Source organism: Suillus plorans (assembly GCF_016647745.1).
Source record: "Suillus plorans strain S12 chromosome Unknown HD556scaffold_28, whole genome shotgun sequence".
NCBI classification, from domain to species: Eukaryota; Fungi; Basidiomycota; class Agaricomycetes; order Boletales; family Suillaceae; genus Suillus; species Suillus plorans.
In genome coordinates, this window is record NW_024537412.1 from 487,591 (window position 1) to 509,277 (window position 21,687).

The 21,687-nt window shown below is 46.7% G+C and overlaps 9 protein-coding genes across 9 annotated transcripts; 5 read left to right on the plus strand and 4 right to left on the minus strand.

Annotated features, from left to right (window-relative positions):
* On the plus strand, window positions 1–1,914 carry HD556DRAFT_1237281 (uncharacterized protein; the record flags this gene model as incomplete). The annotated part of the gene is given in 4 exon segments (XM_041297888.1): window positions 1–687; window positions 744–922; window positions 976–1,326; window positions 1,338–1,914. 4 exon segments carry the CDS (start codon window positions 1–3, stop codon window positions 1,912–1,914), a joined length of 1,794 nt encoding a protein of 597 aa, XP_041160302.1.
* A 1,036-nt stretch (window positions 1,915–2,950) lies between these two features.
* Window positions 2,951–3,684, plus strand: HD556DRAFT_1476791 (uncharacterized protein; the record flags this gene model as incomplete). Its single annotated transcript, XM_041308541.1, has 3 exons — window positions 2,951–3,082; window positions 3,137–3,433; window positions 3,481–3,684. The coding sequence occupies exons 1-3, from the start codon at window positions 2,987–2,989 to the stop codon at window positions 3,679–3,681; spliced, it is 594 nt and encodes a 197-aa protein (XP_041160303.1). The 5' UTR covers window positions 2,951–2,986.
* Window positions 3,685–5,544: 1,860 nt separating this feature from the next.
* On the minus strand, window positions 5,545–6,254 carry HD556DRAFT_1220047 (uncharacterized protein; the record flags this gene model as incomplete). Its single annotated transcript, XM_041296777.1, has 3 exons — window positions 5,545–5,781; window positions 5,834–6,004; window positions 6,060–6,254. Coding segments are annotated over 3 exons (603 nt in total), but the record flags the coding sequence as incomplete, so codon positions are not given.
* Window positions 6,255–7,678: 1,424 nt separating this feature from the next.
* On the plus strand, window positions 7,679–10,795 carry HD556DRAFT_1237539 (uncharacterized protein; the record flags this gene model as incomplete). Its single annotated transcript, XM_041297907.1, has 11 exons — window positions 7,679–8,059; window positions 8,117–8,335; window positions 8,407–8,568; window positions 8,614–8,810; window positions 8,864–9,071; window positions 9,125–9,285; window positions 9,343–9,439; window positions 9,483–9,662; window positions 9,716–9,913; window positions 9,965–10,300; window positions 10,364–10,795. The coding sequence occupies 11 exons, from the start codon at window positions 7,679–7,681 to the stop codon at window positions 10,793–10,795; spliced, it is 2,571 nt and encodes an 856-aa protein (XP_041160305.1).
* Window positions 10,796–11,217: 422 nt separating this feature from the next.
* HD556DRAFT_1308445 (uncharacterized protein) lies at window positions 11,218–13,118 on the plus strand (the record flags this gene model as incomplete). The annotated part of the gene is made up of 5 exons (XM_041300132.1): window positions 11,218–11,370; window positions 11,427–11,924; window positions 11,980–12,234; window positions 12,288–12,416; window positions 12,474–13,118. 5 exons carry the CDS (start codon window positions 11,218–11,220, stop codon window positions 13,116–13,118), a joined length of 1,680 nt encoding a protein of 559 aa, XP_041160306.1.
* Window positions 13,119–13,341: 223 nt separating this feature from the next.
* Window positions 13,342–14,526, plus strand: HD556DRAFT_1443370 (uncharacterized protein; the record flags this gene model as incomplete). The annotated part of the gene is made up of 5 exons (XM_041306596.1): window positions 13,342–13,409; window positions 13,474–13,609; window positions 13,655–13,815; window positions 13,870–14,101; window positions 14,152–14,526. 5 exons carry the CDS (start codon window positions 13,342–13,344, stop codon window positions 14,524–14,526), a joined length of 972 nt encoding a protein of 323 aa, XP_041160307.1.
* A 314-nt stretch (window positions 14,527–14,840) lies between these two features.
* Window positions 14,841–15,194, minus strand: HD556DRAFT_1308446 (uncharacterized protein; the record flags this gene model as incomplete). The annotated part of the gene is made up of 1 exon (XM_041300133.1): window positions 14,841–15,194. The coding sequence occupies one exon, from the start codon at window positions 15,192–15,194 to the stop codon at window positions 14,841–14,843; it is 354 nt and encodes a 117-aa protein (XP_041160308.1).
* Window positions 15,195–16,243: 1,049 nt separating this feature from the next.
* HD556DRAFT_1308447 (WD40-repeat-containing domain protein) lies at window positions 16,244–18,270 on the minus strand (the record flags this gene model as incomplete). Its single annotated transcript, XM_041300134.1, has 12 exons — window positions 16,244–16,507; window positions 16,557–16,577; window positions 16,632–16,654; window positions 16,744–16,875; window positions 16,928–17,024; window positions 17,072–17,094; window positions 17,152–17,405; window positions 17,457–17,528; window positions 17,584–17,630; window positions 17,658–17,740; window positions 17,777–17,930; window positions 17,983–18,270. 12 exons carry the CDS (start codon window positions 18,268–18,270, stop codon window positions 16,244–16,246), a joined length of 1,458 nt encoding a protein of 485 aa, XP_041160309.1.
* A 1,212-nt stretch (window positions 18,271–19,482) lies between these two features.
* On the minus strand, window positions 19,483–20,664 carry HD556DRAFT_1237410 (WD40-repeat-containing domain protein; the record flags this gene model as incomplete). Its single annotated transcript, XM_041297894.1, has 6 exons — window positions 19,483–19,786; window positions 19,836–19,895; window positions 19,951–20,077; window positions 20,123–20,261; window positions 20,335–20,519; window positions 20,571–20,664. The coding sequence occupies 6 exons, from the start codon at window positions 20,662–20,664 to the stop codon at window positions 19,483–19,485; spliced, it is 909 nt and encodes a 302-aa protein (XP_041160310.1).
* Window positions 20,665–21,687: the final 1,023 nt, after the last annotated feature.

Sequence of the window (21,687 nt, forward strand, 5' to 3'; positions counted from 1 at the left end):
ATGGCTAAGCATTCAAAAATACAGAGTCAAAATGACTACCTCAGGCAATGGCTGCCAAGGCAGGAATCATATCTACATCACCTCCTTGATCGAGAAGCTCCACCAGAAGACAGGAGATGCATCATCTGTGAACAGGATGGGGTGTACAAATGTCAAGATTGTCTTGGCGAGCCACTCTATTGCACGGGCTGTTGCAGGAGTCAACATCGTAGCAATCCTTTCCACTGGATCAGTCAATGGAATGGGCGATTCTTCGAGCGGAGTTGTCTCGCTCATGTGGGACTCATTATACACCTTGGCCATGATGGCAAACAATGTCCGGAGGTCACTGATCGGTGGAATTTGTTTGAAGAAGATGAACCTGAAGACCTGCTCGAGCCTGAAGATCTGCCATTTGTGTCCGGACCCGAGTTCCAGCCAAAGGAAAACACCATGGTCATTGTAGACAAGTCCGGAGTTCATCGCCTGGAGATTCGATGTTGTGAATGTCCGAATGCCATGAGTCCGGACATTCAAATGTTTCGACACAGATTTTTCCCTGCATCTTTCAACAGGCCAAAGACTGTGTTCACCTTCAGAGTGCTCAATGATTTTCTACTGGACAGCCTTGAATGCGGCACCTCGGCGATGAACTATTACAGCAAGCTCCGGCGAATGACCTCCAGCATGTTTCCACACCTTGTTCTGGTAATGCCTTACCCTCTTCATCTACTGGACATCATATTGACAAAGCACATTGCAAGGACCGATACAGAGAGCTCATGAGGGTTGCTCGACAGTGGAGGCAGTTGAAGACAATGAAATGGCATGGCTTTGGCCATCGTTCTGATAACCCGAGCACAGGAGAACTCGCATTATTTTGCCCGGCGTGTCCTCAGCCAGGGATTAATGTGCTGTTGTCAGAGGATGAATCACTTGATGAGTGAGTCCTATTCTCAACCAATGTGGCCTCCATAATAATACTAGCGATCCAAGCTGGAAATACACCCGGTCATTTGTGATGGACGGAAATTTCAAAGCCGAACATCTGCATCCCATTAAGCCATTCGATGAAGTTTGGCTATCCGATGGGCTTGGATTCATGGTAGGAAAGGACAGGTATAAAATGCATCTGGCAGAGGCTGCTGACACGGTGGAAAAATCAAGCTGCAACAACCACCGGGCAGTAAATCAAGCTAATGCTGCTCGGCACAAGCTGGAGTCCACCGGTATTGGGGGAGTTGCCTGTGCCAGACACGGTTGCTTTGTCCCTCACTCCATGGTGGATTTTCAGAAAGGCGAAAGGCAAGCCACATCCACCATTCCGCATTCACGAGTTAACCATGGGTCACTTGCAGACAAATGAACATGGACTACGCCCTTTGCGAGGCTTCCCGGCACAACATGGAAGGCATCACCAGGGCTGTCACCTTCTATGATATTAATTGTCAATACAACAAACACTTTCGGGTTCGGGTGGATCGAAGTCGATTTCTAGACATGGCACCGCAACTAACCATCATTTCCGGAATTGGGTTGTGGCACATTCATGGCCATCAGGACAGCTGCTATATCCGATATGCTTCTAACTTTATTGAAGGCATTGGTCGGATCGATGGAGAAATCATGGAGACGCTATGGGCACGGCTCAATCTGATCTCCCCTGCTGCTCGGGGAATGTCATCTCCGCACCGAAAGGAATGCCTTGATTATCAGATGAATGACTCCAATTTCTGCAAGATGATTCACATGAAAAGGACTCTATGCCGGAAATACAAGCTGGCAAGGAATGGCATCTCGGAAAGTGGAAAGGCATTCGACAGACTCGATGAAGCAGCACCCTCACATTTGAAGACAGAATGGTTAGCCAGAGTGACCCGGCGGATTTCACAGAGACATCTCATACATGGACAAACTCTCCCGAGCTCACTGTAATCCTGTTGCCATCAAACCTGGGGGTTGATAGATGCAGACAATGCATGGCAGAGGATCTGATTCCCCTGGAGATGTCTCTTCGGGAAGGGCAGGCCAATGATGCCCTTCACAATCTCCACATTTACCTTTGCAACAAGGCCATCCTGTTCCGAACAACCGTTAGGCAGGCCAAATCCCAGGCCCTGAAAACTCGAGCTTGGTCCCAGGTGACATTGGTGCAGCAGGCAGTCTCCCTCCATGCCAGCATATATACAAAGACCAGGAAGCAAATGATGAAACTTGAGCTGGGGCAAGACCAGCTTCAGAAATACAAACCCCTACTTCGCGAGCAACTCAAAATCAGCACTGCAGTGGGCGACCCAAATGCCCGAGGTCAACGAAATGAATCTTTGGCTTGGTTTTGGTCTGTTGAAGTCGACCTCGGGGGTCCTGATCAATCGTGGAATGAGGAATGTGAGTTCCTGCTTGCATGTCATATCCCACGGTTACCTGACTGGACCCATGCCAAGTTTACCGAGTCCATTGGCTGCGGGCAAAGGCAATATGAGATCGATGGAGGGAAGAAATGATATTGGTCAAATTGGAGATGGATTGGGCATGTAAGTTCTTTTTGTGGAAAGCAACCCAATGGGGCGACCACATGCAGGAATCATTGGAGAAACGCCTTCCGGGTCACGGATGCTATGCCGGAAGGCAATCACGAATGTATTCATTGCTTGCACAGGATGCGCAGCAGCTTTTCAAGACCTACAGAACGTGTTGATAGAGGCTGGAGATGAATGAACATTGTTTTCTCATGAAGTCCCTTTTTCCACATACATAATTGAGGCCCGGGAATTGTCCGGGTCAGCCCATGTCGGAGTTTGAATTTCGTATCCATCCATCAGTGATTCTTATCTTCACATCTTCACCATCTTTCACTTGCATTGCCAGCACCATAGTCCTGTATTAGCCATGCCTGCAACTCCTGCATCCACTTCTGGCACTCTGAATGCCGGAAGCCATTACCGACCCCTGAAGCTGAGCCTTGAAACTATTTCCTGCACATTGGCAATGGCTGGATCGCGGGTCCATGCATGCATCTCTCAATATCAGACGGAAGCTGCCAACAATGGTCTCTTCTGACCGGATAAAGTATTTTAAAGCCGGGCTGCAATGGGAGATGAATGTATGTTACCACTGCCCTGATGACTTTGTTGGTCAATGCTAAGAATTTGAGCAGACTTTTGTCACACCACTCCTGCAGTACTCAGCTTCACAGAATATCGTATCGGTTCTTCCGGTCCCTGTCGCTTATATCCTTAAGTTGTATCCCATGCTAACCTGGAACACGGTTCCGGACGACATCTTTTCATTCCACCTCCTTTCATTTGATGATGACGCAATTGCAGGACATCCGTCCCGGATTGTGTTTGCATATACATGTCCATGGTGGATGGGAAACACCACAATCCCGGATCAACCATGGCAGTGGGATGAAATAATGGCTTCCTGTGTCTCTCACTACCAGTATTGGGCGGTAAGATGTTAGCTGAATTGCCTTGATTGATGACTTATCTGTTCTAGCTTAATGTTGAGGATGATGCTTTGGTTCTTCCAGAGAAGTTGAGAAACACTTTGACTCCACCACTTATGGGACTGAGGTGGATTAAAGAACGCATGGAAGCATTGATGGAGGAGCAAGATGAGGGCATCAAAGCCAAGATGGCAGAGGTGAAGATGTACACTGACATGTTAGAGAAATTGAGGAAAGGCAAAGGAGTGTAGTCCCATTCAGTGTTCATTGTATACAAGATGTAAAATATTCTATGCATTCAAAAATCTTGCATCCGAGTCCCGGAAGCCCAGGTCCTGAGTCCCAAATTTCGGAGTTCAGGGTTCGGCCACCCGGAGCTCGGCAACTGTGTTGGGTGTCAGGGTATGCGGAGCATTGGAGATAGCATGTGTCAGTATTTTGCGTTTCATGGTTCATGTTTGGCTGACACATGCGATCTCCAATGTTCAGGATACCCTGACACCCAACACAGTTGCCGAGCTCCGGGTCACCGAACCCCGAACTCCGAAATTCGGGACTCGGGACCTGGGTTTCAGGACTCGGGACTCGGAGCTCGTGACCTGGGACTCGACAGTGTTCTGAATACCGAGTCCCTGATGCCCGATTCCATAATCACAAAAGATGAACCATGAAACGCAGAATACTGACACATGCGATCTCCAATGCTCCGCATACCCTGACACCCAACACAGTTGCCGAGCTCCGGGTCCCGAGTCCTGAAACCCGAGTCCCGAGTCCCGAATTTCGGAGTTCGGGGTTCGGTGACCCGGAGCTTGGCAACTGTGTTGGGTGTCAGGGTATCCGGAGCATTGGAGATCGCATGTGTCAGTATTCTGCGTTTCATGGTTCATCTTTTGTGATTATGGAATCGGGCATCAGGGACTCGGTATTCAGAACACTGTCGAGTCCCAGGTCACGAGCTCCGAGTCCCGAGTCCTGAAACCCAGGTCCCGAGTCCCGAATTTCGGAGTTCGGGGTTCGGTGACCCGGAGCTCGGCAACTGTGTTGGGTGTCAGGGTATCCTGAACATTGGAGATCGCATGTGTCAGCCAAACATGAACCATGAAACGCAAAATACTGACACATGCTATCTCCAATGCTCCGCATACCCTGACACCCAACACAGTTGCCAAGCTCTGGGTGGCCGAACCCCGAACTCTGAAATTTGGGACTTGGGACCTGGGTTTCGGGACTCGGGACTCAGAGCTCGTGACCTGGGACTCGACAGTGTTCTGAATACCGAGTCCCTGACGCCCGATTCCATAATCACGAAAGATGAACCATGAAACGCAGAATACTGACACATGCGATCTCCAATGCTCCGGATACCCTGACACCCAACACAGTTGCCGAGCTCTGGGTGGCCGAACCCCGAACTCCGAAATTTGGGACTCGGGACCTGGGCTTCCGGGACTCGGTATTCAGAACAGTGTCGAGTCCCGAGTTCACAATGTCGGGGTTCAGGGTTTTGTCAAATGTGTATGGCAATAACAAATGTTAATTCGAGCATATTTATACATCTTCCCCCAGTCTCAAATATCAAGTGCTGAGGTCCGGGTCTCGGGACTCAGTACCCTGGCACTCGGGACTCCCATATGTCAAGTCCCGAGTTCCAATTATCGAATACCGAGGCTCGCATCCAAATTATTCAGTCCCATATATCACTTCGCAAATGCTCAAAATTGAGTATTGAGGTCCAGATAACTATTGGTACATGGTATTCATTTGTTGGAATGTATATAGGTCACAATGCATGCTCTTTGTTTGATCTTTCACACACTGTATGGACCATCCACACTAGCCCATCCACATGATGGAACACCAGCGTAAATGTGAACAGAATCCCTCATATACCATGCCCAAGCAATCTGATCCCCTTCCACATCATAAACTCCATGTCTCACAATCCTTCCGGAAAATGCAATCATACAGCCGGAATTGTACTTGAACTCCAGCTGAAGGCTTGGCATTGTCATCCGAGCATTAGAATAGTTCCCCACGGTGGTGAGAATGTCGAAGCATTCAGCAATGGACAAATGGTCTCGATGATTGGGGGTTTCCCGATTGGAAATGATGGAGAGGGTGTTAAACACCGATGCCCAGTACTGCAGGGCCTCCGGCATCTGTGGCAGATCCTTGCTTACTGCTATATGTCCGAGGTTTGACAAGGTTCGCAACCCTGCCCAGTACTGCTCAGGATGCATGACTCTGAGTGCCGCGGACGCAATGGCTGCTGGCCTTGAAATGGCTTTGAGGATATTCTCGCAGGAAGGTCCCTTCAATGATGCAGATACCTCCGGATCTGACACATTCTTTGGGATTGGTGAGTATGACTGCCGGAATCACCATCTCATCAGATCCTACCTCGTGTCCCTGTTGAAACCATGCCGGAGATAAATTGATGCATCCGGGAGTTGCCCCAACATCTTCCGAGCCCCGGTTGAACCACTTTTGATTAGTTCGCCAATTGCCATCAGCCCTTACACTTTTTTCGAGGCTTGGAGCGAGCAAATCAGTGGCCTCCCTGATTTCCTTCTGTAGGTTCCATTTGATATTCAATATCCATTGAGTAACAATGTATATTACACACCTGGGTGGTGTCGGTCAGGGCGTCTGGGAGGTACCATGCGATGATGGCACTGGATGCATCGAGAATTGTGGCAGGTTCGTCGACCAACCTTTTGCCTTCATGGCCAGGAGGACACCTCTCAAGCAACCTAGCCTCTCTCTGTTCATTATGCCCGGTGTCCTTCGGGGAGATCAATTTGCTATATCTTGCAATATCCATCTGCATCTGAACTGTCATGCAGGAATTTGAATGATAAAACGAATTTTCCGAATCTGCAGGAAGACCCACTGGGATTTTTATATGCCTTTATGAGTACATCAGCCAAGCGATTGCACGCCATCACCAGATCAGTGTCTAGGTTGAGGGAAGGTATGACTGGGCCTCCTCCAGTCTTCTCTGCCTTGAATTTCTGTTCGGTATATTCCCCTGCTTCATAAGTCACAGTCAGGGCCCAAGTGCGCCAGATGTTTATACTATCAGGAGTGGAAGGGGAAGAACTGTTCATGCTGGATGTTAATCTTGGGAAATCAGACACTGAATGCTGAATGTCCGGACTTTGGTGTTAAAGGGGGTGGAGATAGAGAGGATCAGATAAGGGAGCCTGAGATAATTTTGGCTGTCAAAGATGTATTATTATCCATTGCTCAATGAAATACTACCTGATTGGAAGTGTGCTGGTCATCAGATATTCATTTGTCGACTCCCGGGTCCCGGAACTCGGAAGTCGGTACGGTTGACCCAAATTTGGGTGGTCGGAACTTGGCTTCTTGTATGTCGGAAATTTCCAGCAGGCATCATAATGCTCCCGTATCGTAATGCTATATTTATCAGCATTATGATTCGATTATAATTTCATTATGATTTGATAACGATTTGATTACGATCTCATTACGATGTCGTCGAGACTGCTATCAAGTCTCAGCTCGACCTGAGTTTCAATTATACTCTACTGCTCACTGCCATCTGCAACAAAGGTACGCATGCGCAGTATTTCTAACGTCTAAATCGCTCATCACTCATACTAGGTAGGATAAACTCTGTTGTCAATTTCCTCTTTGTCGCTGCTCACAAATTCAAATTCCCCGCAAGTTCTCATCTCGTTCTTCGTGCCATCAATTTCTATTTCTATGCCTCCTCAACGGACATCAGACGACGTGAAGTGTAACACATGCGGAATACTAGTACGAGCTCGTGGACTGGTCCCACATGAAAAGAAATGTAGGAAGCTGGCACGGGAGAAAGAAGAAGATGACGAGGTCAAAGCGATTATCGAAGAAGCGGCGAAAAAATGTACGTATTATGCACACCGTTTTTGTTTTGTCCCATAACTCACCTCACAACTGCACAGAACATAAGGCTCACACTCAATCCAAACGACGTGCGGCGTCATCTACAGGTAAGTCACCTAATAATCTGCTTTCACACTGATCACTCGAATAACACTATTGTCAGTTGATCCTATCAACATTTGGTCGACGCAGCGTCACAACCACGAGAACGAAGCTGCAGATTCAGAAGATAATATTGGTACGTTTGCATATTAGTCTAGTGGATTCCCAAAAACTGATCAATCGTTTTATGTGTCAGACATGCAGGGATCAACGCCTCGAAGTCGTCAATCACTGATATCGGATTTCAATATGGCGTCGCCTGGCCTTCAGAGCCACTACGACGATGCAAATCCTGCAGATCAGGAACCATTACCGCAGCTGGATGATATCAAGGTTGATTATCATCCTCACAGCCAGATTCCGTCCACCATTCATCATTTTGCCGATTTCTCTCGCACACGTCCCACAGAAGCTTCAGTACCTTGGAATCACGCACCATGGGAACCATTCCGAACACGGCTCGATTTTGAGGTCGCGGAAATCGCCCTTGAAGCTGCACTCAACGCAGATCAAACCAATCGTCTGCTTAGTCTCGTTCATCGTTCCGCACGTAGCGACGAAACCTTTACACTACGAAACCATGATGAAGTCCGGGAGTTGTGGTCAACCGCTTCCCAACGCTTCACTCCGGTAGGCAAATACAAGTTCAATTAGACGCACTTAACTAAACATATGTAATTTATCAAGTTTCAAGTTGATGTAGTTTCGGTTCCGTATAAAAACAAGGTGCACGAGTTTGATATGCACTATCGTCCTCTTTGGGAATGGGCTCTTGATATGTTGCGAGATCGACGTCTTGCGCCGCACTTCGTATTTGATGCACAGCGCCTATATAAATTCAATGGTACGCGTTTTGTATGCTTTATTGATGAACCTTGGACTGCCGACGCATTCTGGGATGCACAGGTAAGTCTTGATCACTTTGCATGTCCAATGACATGCAACTGCACCTTGTGTAGTCATGACTTCCACCTGAGGCAAAGCCTCTCGCTTTTATATTGTATGCAGACAAGGCAAAATTATCCTCTTTCGGTACCCAGAAAGCCTATCCGATTGTTTGTCGGATCGCAAACCTGCCTGTCGAAATCCGGAATGGTACTGGTCTTGGTGGTGGCCGAATTGTAGGTTGGCTGCCTATTGTTAGTATTTAGTTTAACTTCATACACATGCTGATGTCAGAGCAGGTGTCAGAGGATCCGGAGCATGCAGGAAAAAGCAGCTTCGTGAACTTCAAGAATGCCGTTTGGCACGAGTCCTTTTTAAAACTTTTAGAATCCGTCATACAGATCTCGAGGACAGGATATTGGTTCGAGTGTGGTGACGCCATCCGGCGCCTGCTGTGGCCCTTGATTTTGATTCTGAGTGCCGACTATGAAGAACAGTGAGTCTTACAATGCTCAAGTTCGCTGTGATATTGCTGACGCTGTGTGATAGATGTGTTATGGCATTGATTCGTGGACTGAAAGGTAAATTTCCCTGCCCGATCTGCTTGGTTCCTCGAGACAAGCAATCCGTCTTATCTCACGAACTTCAATTACGGACAAGCGCTGAGTCTGAGGAGACCCTTCGGTTGGCCCGCGCGAAGAAATCTAAGAAGGAGAGGGAAAACTTACTTAAAACTTACTCGCTGCGTGACGTTGAAGTATGTTTTGCAAGGTCTTTTGTTTATATTACGCTGACAGACATGATCTTCAGAATGTCTTCTGGAGAATGCTGCTCACTGACATTCACCGAGCGCTCTCCTTTGATCGCATGCATGTGCATCATGGAGGGCTTTGGAGGCACCATCTGTGGAAGGAGCTGCAGTTCTGGATACTTGAATTAGGGCGAGAAGCTGTTGCGGAGATGGATGCAAAGTACGTTCATATTGTTATCCGACATGAGCTGCCTCAAACTTAATAGTACTACCTCAGCTATGATGCTTTTCCGCGGTGGTCTAACCTGACGCACTTCTCGAAGGTAGTTGGAGTTGATTTCAATGACAGCTTGCATCACGAGGACATATTGAAGGTAAGCTGCAACTGAAGCTGCATCCTGTGCTAACGAGCCTCAGATGGCTATCTTTGCGGCGCAAAGGATCCTCCGCCGTTCACAGAGTAAGCTCGGCTATCTCCTTCTGCGATGCATACGCCACTATATCGATCTCGACATTTACGCTGGATTTGAGGTTCACACTGAAGGTACAATATCTGCAGGAAGACAAGCTCTGCGGGATTTTTCAGCGCTGATGGAGGTAAGTTATGCTTCGCAATACTTCCCGATCATTCACCTATGATCTGTTATTAGGAGTATATTCTCAAATCACAGCCTGTAACAGGCAAGGACTGGAATTTCCCCAAGAAACACGCAAGTTCGCATCTATTCGACGATATCTTGGTGAAAGGCGCGACGCGAAACTACAACACAAAACCGAATGAGAAGATGCACGGCCCCGTGAGGGACATCTACCACAATCGAACGAATTTCAAGGACGTCGCTACACAGGTTCGTGTGTCAACAAGACTGGATTAACATGAACTAACTTAACGAGTTCAGATTCTTCGCTATGATCATTGGTTACTAACCTCAACATCAATGCGCTCTGAACTCGACGAGTTGGACGAGTACAATCGGAAAGCCAACCTCCCAACAACAGAAGACGCAGACGCAGAAAATCCTGTGATTTCTGTGGCCCCAGCTCCCTGCACTCACGTAAAGTTAGGCTCGGCGCAAGGTGACATCTCATTTGCAAGTCTCGAGCAGTCACACGCAGACGACAGGGCCTTTGTTGGTTTTCGAGTCAAACTCAATGGCTTCCTGAACACATTCTTCCCCAGTAACGACATTCCTTTACCAGATGGCAAGCACATTCATTTGCAGGCTGACAACAAGGTACGCCAACAACTCAACCTGCTAACCACTTGTTAAAATTGTGCTGTGCAACATAATATTTAGATTACCGGATACAAATATCTGCAAGTCAACTACGAGTCTATGGTCAACTGGTGCCAGTGCAGAGACCTCCTTCGATGCAACCCCGAGTTCTTTGGATCTCCGCGATATGATTGTGTTATGGTTCAAACCAACAATCAACCATTTTTTGCTCACCTTATCTTCATGTTCGGTTGCTCGATTGGCCAAACCAATCTCTCACTGGCGCTCATACATCCATATGATGTCGGAATCGGTGTCCGTAGCAAGCATGACACTGAGCTGGGACTATGGCGTGTACGAGCCAAACCTCGGTCATCTCCCGAATTCATCTCTGTAAGGTCGATTATCCGAGGGGCTGCGCTTGCCAGTGATCCTGGGAGACAAGGCGATTACTTCGTCATCGACACGGTTGATGCAGACATGTTTCTTCGGCTCAAGTATCTGCAAGCTTAACTCGCCTGACACTTTGGCGGTGGCCTCGGCTTGCAACACACAATATCATTAGGTATAATATGCATTAAGTAGGTCATCAAGCTGCATCATTGACATTACTGACACAAGTGTGTCGTAACACAGTGTCACCTCGTGTTTGGACACGCATCTTTCATCCAGCATTTCTTCTCAAGGTCACAGCTTCCATGATCCATTTCACTAATAACGACTTGTGTACCGAAGCGATTGCGTCAAATCGTATTATGTATGTTATTGTTGAATCAACTCATGTCTGTCATTATCTCACTCACTAGTAATACCACAGATTGATTCTAAACCGTTTAGGGTTGCCCGCAAAATGTATATAAAGACCTCGCGATCCATTTGTTCACTCAGCATCTGGGCCGCTCACACATCACGCATTCTCTCTTTGCATATAGCTCATGTCGGACTCTCCGCTGGACTCTGATTCAAACCTCGAAGATTCCGACTCTAATCTATTGTCATTGTCGGATTCAGGGCATGATTCAGATGATGATGCCCCACGGCCTGTGGCACCACCAAGCGCCGATGCGTCTACAAAGCACCTTCAAGCGGTAGGCTCTTTTTTCTTTCGTCGACTCGCATCCATTCCCTGACTCATTTTATCTAGTACATTAAGCAACTTCAACTTGAGAAAGGAAAGTTGGAAGAGCGTAATGCAGCGCTGAATGCAACCAATGGTACACTAGCAGCACAGCAGTTGAAACGTCGCAGGCGCTCACCAAATCAGATGTCATCTGCTGCTGCATTGCCGGTCTCATCTACTGCGTCCTTACATTCATCCGTGCCACCTTCATCTACCGCATCCTCGCGTTCGTCTGTGCCACCTTCATCTGCGCCATCGACTACAGCATCCATCATCACGTCTGAGACCATCATCGACAAGCTAATCTTAGGTTTGGCCAAGAAGTATGCATTGACGACGGAGATGTTCCTGCCCGAAAAGGTCATTTTTCAGACAGACTGCCCTGATCCTCTGGTCGATATAACAAGTCCGCAACGTTATGCTAAGAAATCAATAGAGAAGGCTGCCCTTGTCACTGAGCTCTATGCCTCAATCGATCATGAGTTGCATCCTCAGATGCGAACAAATTCATTCTTTAACTTGGTACGTAACTTAAAATTTTACGTAGTTGTAAACGAGTTGACGATTTGCGGAACAGTTTGCAAGCGGCATGCAACAGGCACGATCATCATTCTTCAATGGTCTACGTACTGTTTCAGGTAGCATCTTCAACATGTCACCCGAGTACTTTGTTGCCAGATATGACCGTGCTTCCGTCCAGCAAATTACGGATATGATTGGATGGGAGGTGGGGAAGGGGAAGACCTTCGATGTTTTCAAAGCACCGGTACTGTACCCTGATAACATTGTTAACGAGAAAAAGATTTTCAGAGCCTGGTTGATGATCGCGAAGGTAAAATACACTGACTCAACCATAGGACAATCACTCACATCTTTCTTTGAAAGGTTATCAAGGTTTCAGTGTGCGGCAAGATGTCATTGTTCCCCAAGGGGCGTGGTGGCCCGCCTACCTATGCGAAGATGTGGAAACTCAACAGCTGCACTCCTGGTATGATAGCATTTGGTGTGACTTCGGTATGTGTCGATGTCAATGATTCAAAGGCACTATCTGACTGATATCATATTCGGTAGATAATCTTCATGCTATCCCCAGATCAAGAATTCTCCGGGGATGGTATTGGAGCCATTTCTTCGATCCCTTACCACACCATCTTCCGCGCCGTGAAAAGATTCTTCATCGTCAAGTGGACCCATGAACGCATCAAAGCCATTGTGGGACAAATCAACGGTTATGTCTTTGACAATGTTGCTCAGACAGAGGAGGACGATACCTCAGGCCAGCCTGAAGACATGGTTGATCGTGTCATGGCAGCATTAGACGATTCAGATAGCAGTTCGGATGAAGACCCCGTTGGCTCTGACAGCCTTCATGCGCACCATCCTACCGTCGTTGAACCAAGTTCTTCAACCACCGCATCATCAGGCTCAAATACTGTTGCAGTAGCTTCTCCCCTGCAACACGAACCCCCCCTGCCTTCTTATGTCGCGCCATCAATCTCAACTCAGGGTGTGGTACTCAATCCTGGATCAAGTGCTACAAGTTTGGAGTCTGCCTTAGCTGCTACAGTGATAGCCGCACCCCATCTGGAGCCAGCTATTGAAAACTCCGTGGCTGTCACTACGAAGTCCAAGGGACGTCGGGGAAAAAGTCAGAAGGTTGATTTAACTGGGCAAGATGTTCGCCGTTCCTCTCGTCATACCGTCTCTACTAAATAGTTCTCGTCACTTTATTGACGCATCTTGAGCTTTCAGACTAGCCTCCTACCTATTACCATACCAACTCCCATGTACCAGTCAGCGCTCAAGTTCAATCGATATAGGTCGCAAGCAATCATCATTCTATTTGGTCGTTATCACGCAGATTTACACCCTTTTTTTCTGACTGTGGCTCTCGAGACACTATTCTTGAGGTCTCTGACAGATTCAGAAGCAGCACCGAATGACGGACAGCGAGGACGAAGAAATGGCAGATGCAGATGATGACGACGAGGATACTGATCTTAATGAGTGATACTGACTTATTTTCTTCTTTTACTCACAATGCGCATTTACTAGGACTCAGACGATGAAGACACAAGCATGCAGGTCATCCTTTGAAGCCAGGTATTGCTGTCTCTCTCCCTGCGTTCGCGCTGATCCCGAGTGTGCTGCAGGAGCTCAAGACATTCCCTTCATACTCTGCCAGATCCACCATCAGCCACACCTTCGTATTATGACCATTGCTAACCTTCGCTGCCCTCGTATTGCTCCAGCGACTCAAGGCGTGTTTTCCCACTGCTCGGGGTTCTTCCAGTCACCATCTTTTCGTGTCCGCTTTCATGCTCGCATCAAAATCCTGGAGTATTGTGACGCAGGGCATGTTCCAGCTGCGCGAAATTAACCAGATGGAGCGCGAGATGTGTCAGTATCTGGAGTGGGAATGCTGAGGGAGTTCGAGGACATGGTCAAGAAGGATTTCGTAGGTCAGTCCTTACCCGACTTACACTCTCCCTTCCCCCTCAAAGACAACCCCTCCTCCTACCACAGATCCCTTTCCATCTCCTCCAGCTGATTTGGCGCCCACGCCTTCATATGGCCATCATTATCCTTCACCACCAAAGCCTCCATACTCTGCCGGGCCCGCCATCAGCCACGCCTTCATATCACCATTGCTAACCTTCGCTGCCCTCGTTTTGCTCCAGCGACAGAGCGCGAGATGTGTCAGTACCTGGATCTGGTAACGCTGAGGGAGTTTGAGGACATGGTCAAGAAGGATTTCGTAGGTCAAGGACCTTACCCAACTTACACTCTCCCTTCCCCCTCAAAGACAACCCCTCCTCCTACCACAAATCCCTTTCCGTCTCCTCCAGCTGCTTTGGCGCCCACACCTTCATATGGCCATCGTTATCCTTCACCACCAGGGCCTGCTTTTCCTCCATACTCTGCCGGACCCGCCATCAGCCACACCTTCATGATACTTCCTACCTCCTTCAGTCACTTTCACAATGTGCACCCCGGCGTATGGCGGATTGCACTGCTCATTATCAGGTACATCATGGCCATCATCATCATTAGAATTTTCAATCCTAGCCTCTTACACGCTCGTTTTCTGAGTCACCTCTACCTCAATCTCTTATTTTACTAATTTTAGGTCTATCATGATGACAAACCGATCACATGATCATACATTTACATGGCGACGGGATGACTCATGTGTCATTATGATACTCTCTCACTGTAACCACCATCTCTACTTGAGTTCATTCTCCCAACCTCGCTTTCAACACGCACCTCTGACTTACTATTTCTTCACTTCTCTTCAGAATGAGCTGATGCCAGGGCAACTCAGAATCAACAAGGTGTGGAGGGACGGTCAGTGAAATGCATTAACATTTGGCTTCATTTGCGTGTTTGACAGTGAGGTGAGTCTTTTTTTCATTCATTCGCACCCTTGTCTGATTATACACGAGCACCCTTTCCACTACCCATATCTGCGACTGTCTCACTTTCGTCGTCCAATGACTGCAATGTCACTGTCTCGCTCTCTACGCCTGCCTTACCCGTGTCTGACCAGCCGAAGACAAAACCCATCTGTCGCGGCCTCGTGCAATATCCTTCAACGTTTGGTCCAAACTCCCTTGTCCACTCTATCATGACGTGTATCGCTTGATGTGAGTCACTGGCTTTTTCTTTTTTGTTGGCTCTTTCTGACCGAACGCCAAATGCAGTCAATCGTTGAGCACAAGCCATGAACATTTTGCGAAATACATGGCAAGCAAGACGACCTCTCGCCTGGATAGAGTCATACAGCATTTTGAGTTGGTCCTGGGGCCAATGTCCACTTTCCTTACCTCGTGTTTCTTACACCATGTACAGTTGTTCTGCCATAGTGGAAATGTCATTATAATTTTTTGCAGAATTCATATTTAGCATGATAGTAATGCTCATTGAATCCTTAATAACGAGATTGTCACAATTCAGTCAGAATGTTGTTGGAATGAAAATGAAATTGTCACGACGTTGAGATGAAAATATGACTTAGTTGTGACGCCATTAAAATGATAATAAAATCTGAAATGCTCATCACATCCTTCTTATGAGACTGGTCAGAATGTCATCGAAATACAATTGTTATGGCATGGAGATGACGTTGTGACTCGATTGTAATAGCATTAAAATCTGCATTAAAATAACATGATAATGCTTATTAATATGTTGACTGTTTGATCATAATCTATTATAATTGGGCCGTGTCGTTAGGCCATTGTAATCCATCAGAATGCCGTAAAAGAATTTCCGACATAGGGCCACCCGTGAATGTGATAACAAGTACCTACCCATCTATCTCATACACATCTACCTTAATACACCCATCTGCATAATATCCAACTACCTCGGCCCACCCGTCTACCTAATATTCATGTACATCGGCCCACTCATCTACTCTATATATTCCCTGCATGGGCCCACCCGTCTCCATCGGGAATAATTTGCCTCCTGGCCCATCCGTCATAGTCGAGGATATTTTTATCATGGGCCCATGGTCTGCTGGCCCGTATCATACGGGATATTATGCACGTCTGTTCCCTCGTATTATATGGAGATAGGTCACTGTAATATGTGTAGATTTAGTAATCGATGAAGCCTCAATTTGTTGTCGAAGAGCAAACCGAAGGGGTCTCCTGTTAATGTTGTATAACTTGAAAATTCATTTCACCACCTGCAAGTATATTGGTAGTGGTCCAAGTCCCCGATTTCCGTTTCTGATCATTTCCTCATTGACTGTTATTGCTGAATTCTGTATCCGCCCGGGCTATCTTAATGAATGCCAACCTCTGACTAGTGGAAGCTCCTCAATTAAACTACAACCCGGGCACATTGGCGACAAAATTAGGTACTTCATAGGCAGGCAACATTTCCTGGGGGGATGATAGTACTGTAGTGATGGTGGATGAAAGCGTCCTAGTCCCATAGGCTTCTAAGACGTCTGGAGATCGTAATTCATCTACGTTCTTCAACCAGGTATACAAAGTCTCCACAAGCCGAAGTATTAATTCACGGGCAGATGGTAAGTCAACCCACCATGCCAAGACGCTGTGGTAGATGGTGTCGGCGACTGATAGACCCTGGAGACGTGTGTTAAACCGCTGTAATTGAGAAACCCCAAGGACTTACCAGAATAATGCCTGAGCTTCCCTAGAAGGTGCATTTGTAAGGCTGAATTTAAAAAAAGTACGGAATCAACCTCACCGCATCAATGATCGATCGGTTAGCTAGCAAAAAAAGGAAATACAGAGCAACAACCCCACACAACATTTTCAAAAGCTCATAAAATGTGCGAAAATCATTCGGTGTCACACACAAGTGTCGAATAGCCAGGTGCTACATGTCAATGCAATGTAGTAAGCACGAGGTGGAAGATAGAAGCATAGGAGCAGTGACTGCACCTTCAGATTGAAGGCGACATAGTGGCCATAATGCATCCAGTAGATTGCTAGCATGGTATAAGATGTGAATGTAAAAGTAAAACATGAGGCAACACTCACATCGTTTTGACCTCCACAACTTAATGTTGATAGAGCTTGAATCAGGCACGTAAGCAGTAGCTGTCGCAATGATAGAGTAATCAAAGCAGTCAAAGGCCTGAAAATATTGAAAGAACAAAATGTGGGAGCCAAAACGATACCCACTGCCACAGCTTGCACTACACAATCTGCATACCAATAGAATCTCAGTAGAGGCAGATAAAAAGATAAACAACACATTGCACAATCATGCTCAAGGACCTGGCGACTTTCCGCTGATGCTAAATCCCAAACATGCACATTTCCATCCGGGGAGCCACTTAGCACAGCCTGACCATGTTCTATGAAAGCGACCTGCACAGGCACATTGGCTTTTCCAGAGTGTGAAAACTTATAGCTCTGTTGGGGGTGGTTCTGTCCCACTGTATATAAATCCAGGCCATCACTGAGGTTAGACAGCAACACCGAAGACTCGTCAGGAGAGAGCGCCGCATGACCGCTATCAATCAATTAGTGCCTGTAAAATTTAACGCTGACATATCTCACTTACATCAATTGATGACCGTGAATCGGACTGATATGCCACCTCTGGACACTACTATCATTCTCGACATGCCAGCATCTAAAGGTTTGGTTAATATTCAAGTTGGAACACGTGGTTATGTCATGGAGCTCACACAACACCGTGATTTAGGTAGGTGGCCACCAACTCCCTCCCACAGTTCTTGAATGTTAACGCATGGGCACGCACACGATTATCCAAAGTTTTACTGGGCTTCTGAGAGGAAGGTAGTTCCAGAGGCATTGGCAGGATCTTAAATGTAGCGTACTTTCCTGTAGGAACGAAAAATCAGAGTCGCCATTTTCCACTGCCAGCGACCATTACCCTACAGTTCTCTAATTCTTTAGCAACGTGTACCTCAGACCCAAGGGCAATGGCCACGTGGCCAGTGTATGGATCAATAGTAATGGCGTAAACAGGAGCTTTTACACCAGTCAAAATGGAGTCAACGGGTTCTTGTTCCTATGGGAGACTATTGGTGAAATTAAATGTGTACGCTCAATGGATACTCTACCTTGAAGTTCTCCATGATAGCCAATAAACCATCAGCGCCACCCACAAAGAGTCTTCTTCTCCATTCTGATGGATCCCAAGCAAGGCTGGTAATTGGACGACTGGTGGTGATCCGATGCAATATCTTTCCCAGAGACACATCCCATAAGATAATGTTACCATCATCTCCACCGCTGGCCAGAAGATCACCTTGAGGAGCAAATGCAAGGCAGGTGATATTGTCGACATGCCCAGTAAGGGCAGAAACCAGAGCATACAATGTTGACGCGCGGCGTGCACCTGCAGACATGGTGGGAGTTGGTAGGAGGATACGTGATGACTGCTGAACACATCTTCCCTTTGTTCTTGTGATTGCGGAGTTGATATCATTTCATCGATTCCAATCGATTCGAGCAGAAAGACTATACTGTACAACATTGGTGACAAAATTTGACATTCCGACCGAGTGCCGAGGGTGCCGATTCTGCAAATATAGATTTTTAGTTCGATTTGCCACTACAAGTGGTGCCATGTTGTAAAGCCTCAGCGCAATGGGTCTCTTGTAAACTTGTACTACCATTAATACAGAAACATCTTCTCGTGCCAGTGTACCATTTTAATTTTTTTGGAAGTGCTGGAGCCCAGTAATGACACATTTTTCTAATGTCCAACCCACAAGGCAAAAAGGTTCGGTTCATAAGTGTAATGAAAGTTTAAACTGGAATTGAGTTGAACTTATGAGTTCCTACTGACAACCTACTGATATCATTTGCACCGCAGCTCTGGATGCAATCATAAGACCACTGGTAGAGGAATATGTTGCTAGTGGGTACAGCAATCCGGAGATTATACCACATCTTCGAACACACAAGGAGACCAGTAATTTCAAGATATCGTAAGTCATCTACTCAAACACCTTCAAGTGGCATCTGATACTTGAGATGAATATTAGACTTAGCTTCCTGAAAAGGCGCTGCTTACAATGGGGACTCAAGTCTACCTGATCAGATCTAGACAGTTGATGAAGAAGCACGTGCCTCTATCCTTTGTGGCGATCGGACAGGGTCAATTGGCTGTCGTTAGATGCGCATACTACTACATCGAAATCTAATTGTTGATAAACATACAAACTTGGATGGTTATCGCCGTGACTACAGCAATGATACCAAGCAACAAAAGAACTACCAAATGCAAAAAATGGCTGTGAATATTATTGTGACCACTTCGTTCCTTGCTACTGATGAATTTAGCTTGTGTGGATAAAGCGGATGTCTTAACCCATCCATGAAATAAGTAGAATAGTGTTCATACAGATAAAGTAATCGCACCCCCTGAGTGGACCAAACTTTGATGGTAGGAAATGAGTCACCAGGCTCAGATGATGCGCTCGCAATAAAGTGCTTTCCGTTCTGAACCAAGTAGTACTATAAAATATCAGCCAAAATGATGAATATCGCACCAAGGCTACACCTACTGCAATAGTCTGCACAGCTGAGAGTTCTAGTAGTCGCCAGACCCAAAGTCAGTGATGGAAACACAAGTTATGCCAACATTGCTTACCCTTTCCATGCAGCAGCACTTGTTTGAGTTGTCCACGGTCGATGTCCCATAGGTGAACTTCTCCATTATCACTGCCACTGATGGCTGACTTTCCAGTACAATCGAATTGCACGTCACAAATGTGATTTCTTCTGATCCTAACATGAAGTGTTTTGATGAGTAGTAGGTGACACGTGGGATTGTCTGTTAGCTGGTAGACTTCAATCGCGTCCAAAAGGTTCCACACTAGTAGATAGCTTAGAGGGTCAGAATATGCTGAGCTGCCGCTGTCATGGGTGAGTCTTTTGAACTGACAAGTAGAGAGCCTCAGCGTACATGCGATTGATCAGCTTTTGCCTCCACAGTTCTTTCCAGGGCGACACACAGAAGGCTACACTGAAGTTTTCATATCAGTGTTACAAAACTGAGTCATTGAATAAAGCAATATTACATTTCATGAGAATCCAGGTAGCATACGAGGATACCCTTGCCTTGCTTGAAGAAGTGGACTGAGATAGCAAATGCAGGCTTTGGATCGTGTGAGAAGGGTGGGTCAGCAGAGATGCATTGCATTGGATCTGAATGAAAATCAGTTGGACCCTGTAACACGAAGAAAATCATACCTAGATTTCCTGCTACAATTTTGAACAAGACAACCCTACCTGGTCCGGTCACAGCAACTGTACTGCGAGCATCATTTACATCAATGCATGAGATTGCACCGGCAAACACGGTATGCATGCTCAAGAGAACACTTGTACGCTGTATTATACCAAATCATCAATAGATTTCGGTCAAAGATCAGATGTCTCGGTTGGCGGGAGGAGAAAGTCACCTTGTCGTTACTCAACCTTTGCAACTGCAATGTGCCATCGGCGCCTCCTGAAAGGAGAAACCATTCAGTAGAGGTCAGCAAGCTAACCACCCACTTCAAGCTCATGATGGCGCCTTGTTTAGGTCTGATGTGAAGAACTTCGCATTGTTCTGCTAGCGACCATAAAATAATATGGCCGTCATCGGCTGTCATTGATCGTCAGTCATCATAAGGAACAAAAGGAAGATGATTCTTACATCCAGTAGCTAGATAGCCCCCTTCACCAAAGGATACACAGTTAATCGGGGAGTTGTGTCCCTCAAGCGTACAGCATAGACTGAATTCAACCATCGGTCCTGCTAAACATTGAATATTGAGTGTCCTTCAATTGACAACAAAGAGAACACTCACAGCAACTCCGATTCAGGTTGATTAGATAATGAATATTTGAGATATTTCCGCGGCTTTCTGTTAATGGATTGGCCCAGGTAACGTGCTAACTTTCACTCCCGATGATTGGAAGAGAGACAAGTTCTTTTTCAAATTCAAAAGGGTTAAATGCTGACTAGTATTAGTAGGCGAGCTTCAATGGTCTGGCAGTCTTGCAATTTGCAGACTCAGTGTCATCGATTCATCATTCATGGCAGGGCGAGAAACAGATTGATACGAATGCACGTGACTCAGACCATCACTACTACAGCCTTCGTGGAAAGTTCCCTTAGGTTTTGAATGTCTTCTTCGATGCTATCAGGCCCTTGGGAAAGTATCGCAAGTGATGGTGATGAGGGGTGCATTGCCCATAAAGAGTGCATTATGATGCAAGAGGAGGAGTGGGGGGTGCTAAAGGTGTGTTCTGAGTCAGAGTTGAAGTACAGAATCAAGAATTGATTGGTAAAGAGCAGTCAATTTTTCCAGACCTAACGATGCTGGGCCATTTGGACGTGCAATCAAGCTGGAGGTCCCGGTTGAACTGTCACCCGCACGGAGTGTAACCATCGTTCCTTCTATACTACCTCAAAGTCACTCACACTACGAGCCCGCTTACTGCGCCCCTGCCTTTCTTGCTCGCGTTGATTCTTCCTCCGGAATATCTGTTACATGCACATATGGTTGGTATCCGAGCAGTGACCTGCAGACTCAGCTCGCTGGAATGTGGACGCACGATTCGCAAGGGGTTCTCTATACTTGGGTAGCATTCATCAGTGGAGGAGAGTTCTTGGAATCCAGTAACATTACGATAACCAACTCCTTCCCTTTAGCGCTCCTTGAATCGTACGATACACATGCCTAAGATACTGCATTTGCTGAAACATCGTTTCCCTGCACTGTGCGATCTGTCTGTCTTCACACAAAGGAAGGCATTGCGTGCGGTCA